This window comes from Myotis davidii, unplaced genomic scaffold, assembly GCF_000327345.1.
Source record: "Myotis davidii unplaced genomic scaffold, ASM32734v1 scaffold17, whole genome shotgun sequence".
Taxonomy (NCBI): Eukaryota; Metazoa; Chordata; class Mammalia; order Chiroptera; family Vespertilionidae; genus Myotis; species Myotis davidii.
Genome location: NW_006288624.1, coordinates 578,287 through 586,648, shown reverse-complemented (window position 1 = coordinate 586,648; position 8,362 = coordinate 578,287). Strand labels below are relative to the sequence as shown.

Sequence of the window (8,362 nt, the reverse complement as noted above, 5' to 3'; positions counted from 1 at the left end):
CTTGTCTCATGATGAGAAATAAAGGATCAGATTGCTCTAAGTAGGGAAAAACATCAGATAGACAAAACAATAATCACCTTTTTCATCAACAGTTCCCCCAGGGGATGTGAATGTTGTAACAAATTTAGAAAGTTCTATATATTTGATTCTCCTATCTTTGGGCTAGGACTCAGAAAATTAGATGATGTTTCTGAAACATTTTGGGTGGACACTTTATTCAGCTGAGGACAAAGGAAACTAGTTAAATCATTTTCACGCTGATGACTCTAATTTCTTTTATGTTAAATTTGGAGTAAGTGATACTTATTTAACAAAAGCAACAACAAAACAATAGATGTGTTGACTGCTCATACAACTGCTGCAATTCCTGAGGTCACAGAAAAAGACCTTTGTTCCTAGTAGGCATCAGGAGGGAATGTCTAGAAATGAGGTTTAAATGTCGAGCGTTCTGTAACTTTCTGTACAGAATTTTCATTGGAATTTTCTTTTTGGGGACCTAATTGCTTACTCTTCTAATACTTTAATAAGGTTACCACTTACAGCTATATTCATTATAAATACCCCTTCTTTCAACTGCACCTGTGAAAAATCAAGGGAGGTATATACACATACAGTGGGGCCTTGACTTACGAGTTTAATCCATTCCGTGACGGAGCTCGTAACTCAAATTACTCGTATGTCAAATCAAAAGTGAACGAGTGAGACACGTGATGCTGGGCTGATGTTGTAGCGTTCACTGTGACGTTCGCTGCGCCAACTAGCGGTGGGGTATCTGAAGGTGGCTCGTAACCCGAATTTTAGCTCGCAACTCAAAGCAAAAATCGGCCAAGAGACGGCTCGTATCTCGAAAAACTCGTTAGTCGGGACACTCGTAAGTCAAGGCCCCACTGTATATCTTCCCCCTTTGACCAAGTATTAACTGAAGTGCAGCCATAACTGTAGCCAAAGGAGGCATTACCCTTCCAGAAAAAACTCAAGGAAAAGTATTGCAAACAAAAAGTAGTAGCTGTTGGATAGGGCTCTGAAGGAACGTGTGAAGAGGCTCAACCAGTTACTGTGAAAGTGGAAGTAAAGTTCTCCCACAATATGGAGGCACCCAAGTAGCTCTCGATGACGAGGATTATTACTTATGTAGAGATGGTGACATCCTTGGCAAGTGTATAAAATGAAACAAGTCACTATGCATCCACTGAGCTTCTGAAATCTTCCTCATGTAAATAATTTCCATGTCTCTCTTTGATAATGAACTAATATTTCTATTATTAGGTTACACGTAGGGATATTGTATTATATTCCTATATTCTATATGTAGGAACCTGCAAGGGCCGCACAGAACCATAAGATAAGAGTACAGGAGGTCCTGGGGCCAGGTGGCCAGGGATCAAATCTGACTCCGTATTAGCTGTGAGGCCTTAGGTACATCTCTTAACCTTATTACTGAGCCTCAGTTTTCCCATTTGTAAACTGGGAATAACATAAACACCTACCTCATAGGGTAGTCATGGGGATTAAATGAACTATTCCAGGGAATGGACTCAGAACAATGTCTGGCACATAAATGTTGGCCATTGTTACGTAGAGAAAGGGTGGGAAAGATACATCAACCATCAAGGTGGTTGGAAACTCAGGACATCCAGCTTCCTCCTCCTATAACCCCGCTGAGTTTCCTTCTTTCATCTTAACACATTCTGCCTCCAAATCAGGGTCCATCCTGCTCTCTCACTTCACTCATTTAACCTCTCTGAGTTGATCTTTCTCAACTAAAAAAGGAAAGATTGGAACTTGATCATCTTTAAAGCACCTCCCACCTCTTTTTTTCGTTCTTTTTTTTTTTTAAGGATGTAAATTCCGAGTCTATATACAGGGAGTAAGGTGAGACAAGGTGTTCAGGCAATGCTAAGATATAGCGCCATGCTCGCACTGGCTACACCAACTGAGAAAGATGGGGATATCCACTCTCCCCAACAGAAGAAAAGGAAAATCAAGTTATAGTAGTAAACATAGAACAGATTAGCGCTAGCATCCTCCGATAAATCTTCCCATGGGAGCTTGCCTTGTTTAAACAATTCTTCATTCTTCGTTCCCTTCAGAACTCCAAGCTAGACTCTGAAATTAGGTGGGTTTTCATAACCTGTTTTAATTATGTGGATTGAATTTTTTTTTCAAGTTCAAAGGTAGGTTGTCATTAAGAATTTCAGGACGACAAACAACTAGGCAGATTTCAAATGACAGTATCCATTGGTCAGACATGCTTTTATTAACATGGGAGCTCACAGTTCATCAGTGAGAGGAAGTCATAATGCCATGAATCCAATATCTGACTCAAAGCAATAGAGCAGATGAAGAGGTGGAGAGTGACAGCAAGAGCAGATTGTATCCCCTTAGCAGAAACCAACTGGAACCAACTATATTGGCTTTTCACACGTGCACATGCAGGAATATTAGCTGTTGGGGGTTTATGCCATATTCCCTAGGAACAGGACCACATACAGATTAGGCAGGACATCCCCAAACGGGATGAGGCTGCTACTTTCATTCTCTCACAATGAGAACAAACGCCCAGGCGAGCACGTACATATCTGAAGCAGGAGAGGAGCAGAAGCCCTGCCAGTTTCAGGTACCAGAGAAGCACAAAGGGCCCATTTGTGTGTTTCTTTGCTTGGTCCTTGCTTTTGTCTGGTTGGTTTGCTATTTTAACGAGATGTCTAACTCACCGAGGGTCTGCAAAGGATGGACTGTCAAAGCGGATCTTCCCAGACACTTAAGAGCCTGGGTGGCCTCTCTCCTCGCCCAACCCAAGCCAAGTGGCAGAACCCATGTCTCTGGACCCATGTTCTCATGGAAGCCAAAGAACTTAACCGCACTTAGTGGGAGTTCAGAATCTTCAGATCAACTCAGGTGAGTGCTGTGCCTAATCACAGACCTGCTTTCATTTGGATGCATCCCCTTGGCTGTTAAATTGGTACCTGGAGCAAGAAATGCCAACCTCAACATGCAGTCCCCCTATGGCCAGGCACCCTCGTTCCTGCCAAGTACAGCAGCCCACTCCCAGACCAGTTCCCTGGACACCCGCTCCAGGCGTGGCCAAGGGAGGCAATTAGCTAGGCACTTCCCCAGGCATTTTCTCTTAGAGTTGAGCCAGAAGCCAGAAGCCCCCATTCTCCACACGGAGCCCGAAGCAAGCTCAGTCCTCACACTAGGGCCAGGCCCCTGTGGGGGTACATGCACAGACACGGCAGAGGGGAAGGCTACCCGGGAGTCACTCTCACACTAAGAAGAGGGTCCAACCCCCTCCCCCCAAAAAATAACCCACAAAAGACAAGGTAGGTGGGGGTGGGGAGGGAAGAAAAGAAAGTAAGGGGGGAAAAACAACTATGATGGTTCGCCCTCATGGTAAGACAGGTCAGCCGGGACATACCTTTTGACTAGGCCCGCATAGCTGTTCACTCTTGAGACTGCCAACAAGGTGGGTGGTCTTCTCCATCGCCCCAGGGGCCTTGAGCAAGTGTGGCTTTGGTTTATTTCAGGAGATGCTATTGGAAACATAAAACAAAGTGCCTGGAGGGCACTATAAAAAATAGGATACGGGAGGACTTGATCATCCAACGGGAATTTCTAAGTTTGTAAAGAGGGGTGCGGGGGCAGGGAAATGTACTTCAGGTAGCGTTCTTCCTTCCAGGAGCACAGCTCGGGTTGCTACGTCCATGACTTTCTGCTTACGTCCCGTTCCTGCATTTGGAAATCGCTCTTCACCAGGAGGAAAGTGAGTGAAAAACCAGCAACCACCGAACAGCGGCTCCGCTGATGGAGAAGAGGAGCCCAGCAGACGCTGCTGGGGGGGACCCAGGTGCCGGAGGGAGGCACACAGCAGCCCGCACTTCTCGGCAACTGCTGACATTTTCTCGCAAGCAGGGAGGAAGCCGGAAAGGTCAGGGATGAGAAATGGGGAGGGGTCTGCCAAGGGGAGCCAGACACTCCGTGGGGTACAAAGTGCAACCATCTCCCACCGAGGAGCTCCTCCTGCCCGGGTCTCCTTGAATCAATCCTCCCCCAGTGGCTTCCTTCTAAACAGGGTATTACTTCAATTTCTTTGATTTTTCCTTCATTCTCTCTCTCAAAAAAAAGTCAGTTTCTAATAACAGTTAGAATATATAAATAATAATTTATTTAATGTAATTGGTTCTCTGTTTCCAAACCCAATATTCCTCCTCTCCTCATTTTGCCAATAAATAGGAACACTGAGGAAATCAACTCTGCTCATATCAAAAAGATCCCCTCCCCCGAGAGACAGTTCGCCTAACTTCTCATTGCTCTGGAAAATAAACAGCACATCACGAGGCCATCTCTCTGAAGGACTAGTTTGCTCTTTTGTTCTGTTTTGTTTCAGTAGTTTGTGCTTCTGCTGTACATACTCAAAATCGAGGGCAAGGGGGAAGGGATGGGTGGAAGGCAAGAGGAAAAAGCAAGGATGAAGGGAAAATCTAAGGTTGTCTTTCATTTTTTAAAAAAAAATGTGTCAGAACCAGAACAATGACCAAGTCAGAGGGTGATGGCTAATTGCCCAGAGAGTCCATTCATGGGTTTAGCAACTGCCCTTTTTGTCTGCTGTGGGCGAACCCCGGCCACTGCGGCGTCCTCGGCAGGAGTGAGGCTCTTCCAAATCGTCCTCATCAAAGCCGTGGAAAGTTGAGGTGTCACTTTCTGATGTGGAACCGAATAAGTCCTCCGTGGTGCGTGCTGCAGCCGCTGCCTCCTTCTCCTTCCTGCCTTCTCTTCCCAAATGAGCTGACATGTATGATGAATATATCAGCACATGGGTTAAGCAACAGACAGCATTATTAATATTCTTATTATATTATTACAACATTATGCTTCATAGCAAGATCATAAACCATTTGCACCAAAAGAGATTAACTGGGTGCATCACCTGGCGACAGGGATTTAGGGTAAAAGGACAAAGCCAACATTTCCAGGAAAAAGGATTCCTCCCTCCCTGAAAAGGCATCATCTCTACCATCACATGTACGTCCACAGCTCTGAACGAGAGTGAAAGATTCCTCACGAGATTTTTTTTCTCTTCTGTATGCACACACATGCGTGTGTGTGCGCACACACACACACACACACACACACACACACACACACTCACTCAGCCCCATCCCAGACAATGAGTTGACTTGGTGGGTGTTAGGCCGGCTGGTGTTTCTCTGGTGTTTCCATGGGTGTTTCTTGCACAATGTGTGTCCTTCACTTTGACAGGCAGCTCTGCAAGGTATTACTGTCAGATAACCCGTTCCAGGCGGTTAAGCCTCCATCTGCTTTATTTTTGTTTTTACCTGTGTCTAATCCCACTCTTTCAGTGCCCGTTCAATTCTGCCCTTACACCATGTGGCTCATTTGCACTGAAAGCAAAAAGAAGCTGAAAAGTCCGACATGTGGTAGGTAAATAAGAGTCTCTCGTTTTCTTTAACCACTGGAGGACATTATTGTGATCTGCACCCACATACATGTGCCCACAGATACATTTGTGTGCACCCATGCACATGCATGTGCACACGCACACACACTCCAGCCACGACACACGCCCAGGTCTTCGTTACCCCAGAAAGTCCAGAGTTGTCAAATCTAACTCAGAGCACTAAGAGAGTGAAAAAATAGGAGTTATTTCCTGAAATTTGTACAACTCAGGTTTAAACTGTTTACATTCTAAATGGGTCCCAGGATTACCCCAAATAAGGTCATGATAGGCCAGTTACGGTGCCAGGATCGGGAATCTCATTTTCTCCCCTGGAAACAGGAAGTGGGATGGACTGGGAGGGAACGAGAGCTCTTCCAAGCTCCACACTCTTCCTTGGAAAAACTCCAGGAGGCCCTGGAGAAGTATTTGCCCCCTCTCTTAACAAGCACATCCCATGGGTTAATGCCACCTGTTTATTCCCAAGGTATCAACTGTTTCAGGAAAATCAGAGGCAGACCTGGGCTAAATTAGTCACCAAAATTAATCCTTGGCAAATGCAATGAGAACACCTAGGCTGGTATAAAATGGTCCCCTGAGTCACACAGCAGACAGATCCTGGGAAGAAAAAGCTGAGTAAAAGGCTGTGAAGAAAAAGGGTTTGGATAGAAAAAAAAAATCAACTGCCCACGTCTGGTCCCCCATGAATCAGATTCAAGTACCTCATCTTTTATAGGGAAGGAAGGGAAGGAAGTAGTGTGTAATGAGGATCCTGAAGCTGCCCTCTCTAGCACGTCCCCCACGGCCCACAGCCTTCTGCCTAGAGCATCACACCCAGTGACTTCGCTTCTGACGGCCGTTCATTTTAAAAATACTGAGTTGAATTTCATTTGTTTCATTTTCTTTTTAAATATCTAAAACCCAGAGTCCACTATCACACAAGCCCTCTTTTCTAAACTGGTACCAGGAGAGTACAAGGTTCAGTTTTAGGTATCATGTTTTCAAAGTAAATGAACTGACAGAATTGCAGTGGGCCACCCTGTCAGGGTCCTTAAGTGTTAAATGTTGAGAGTTGCACGCAATGGAAACCACTCCTTTTTAAATTACTTCTCAAGTCAGTCTTGAATCTAAACAACCCAAAATCCAAATGAAAAAAAAAAAGAGAGAGAGACTAGAGCTAAAGTTCGTGGACCAAGCAAAGGAAGAACGGAGTTGCTCCAGCACACCCAGGTGTGGTCACCCCGGCCCTATTCTTGGAAGTAGGAGGAGAAAGGACACAGGAAAGCGTGTGGAAGGAGCAGGGCCTCCTCGCTGCTGGATCCAGTGTCCAACTGAACTGCATCTCACCTACAAGAGTCCATAGTTGAGGAGACTAAATACAAGTCTGAAATCTCTTGTTGGCCTAGTTAGGACACAAAAATCTATGAGAGATTGGTAGAACAGCCAACCACAGCCAGCCAAAGGTAACGGTTTGGTTAGAATTAAACAATCAACAGCTTGAGCAAAACTTGAAAACCTGAATTCATTTTAGGGATGAAAGAACAGGATCAAAGTCTTTTTTTATTTGAGTCTTTGGAGAGGTTAAAAATGAAAATTTCAAAACAGGCCAAGCCAACTTCAGATTAGCCCTAAGAGCACTGCCCTTTTGTCTCCTTCCTCTATCAGGGTTTTTTTTTTGTTTTTTTTTTGGTTCCACTTGAGAAAATGGGATGAGCGGCCAATGGATGCGATATTGATGCTACTATCGGGCAGCGCAGGGGTCTCTGACTCCCACAACTCAAAATGTAGCTGCTGCCCCAATATTCATGTTTCCGTACCTTCCAGTGCGCCCAGGCACTTCCGCAGAACAAACGCAGCTTTGTGCTACATGTACAACACCCGATACAAGAAAGTGTTGCCTGTGTCTCCAGGTGTCCCCACATTTCTCACAACAACACACACAAAGGAATATTCACTTCATGAAAAGTCCAAACACAAGACCAGAATGTCTCCCTTCCCTTTTCCCTGGCTCCCGAGGCATGATTTCTTGAGATCCAAAGTAGAAAAATATCCAATGACCTGAAAACTCCTCTGTACTTGAAATCATCACCACCACCAACTTCCCCGCCCCACCCTCCACCCCATGGCAGACGGCAGAGGCGTGCGGGGAACAGCTGCTGGTCTACGGGCACAGGTGCAGGAAGGGCCACACTCACCAGAGCGTCCGCAGTCTGCACAGGACACCAGCTCTTCAGGCCGCCCACTCTTCTTGTTCAGGTTGGAGCCTCCCAAGCAGAAGTCACAGTAGTTATTAGGAATGACTGTCCCATCCGGTCCTTTCTGGGCTGTAGAAACATTTTTTTAATTGAATTTTAGATGGAAATGAGTTTCCACTGCCCCCTCTTCTCCCACAGTCTGGCAAAATCTGCTCCAGAAAAAAAGATGAAGTTAAAATCTGAGGTTTTGTTACGACTAAGTTGTTAATAGTACCAGTGTTGCCCTGGCCAGTGTGGCTCAGTTGGTGGAATGTCATCCCATGCACCGAAAGATCCCCAGTTCTATTCCTGGTCAGGGCACGTGCTTAAGTTTCGGGTTTGCACCCCAGTCAGGGGGTGCGTTCAGGAGGCAATCGATTGATGTGTGTGTCTCTCTCTCACATCAGTGTTTCTCTCTCTCCCTTCCTCTCACTCTAAAATCAATAAAAACATGTTTAAAAAATAGTATCAATGTTTTGCAGGCCACCCGGTTTACTCGGATTGTTGCAATATTTCCCAGCTCTGCATTTAGAAGCCTGTTCCTCTATTGCATCCCTGGATGGGCACAGCATCCAGGCCTGCTGGTCAAGTGAACTGCTCTCATCCCTGAACAAGCAGCTCTCAAGGCCAAGGCCCCAAACAGCAGATGGCAGCCATAAACAGTGGTGTGATG

At 45.6% G+C, this 8,362-nt stretch overlaps 1 protein-coding gene across 1 annotated transcript in view; it reads right to left on the bottom strand.

The window, feature by feature from the left end:
* The window catches only part of DPF3 (D4, zinc and double PHD fingers, family 3), a 154,395-nt gene that overhangs the window by 55,382 nt on the left and 90,651 nt on the right, over positions 1 to 8,362 (bottom strand). Inside the window, exon 7 of the mRNA XM_015562004.1 lies at positions 7,651 to 7,779. Within this exon, the coding sequence (XP_015417490.1) occupies positions 7,651 to 7,779 (129 nt within the window). The remainder of the gene's footprint in view (positions 1 to 7,650; positions 7,780 to 8,362) is intronic.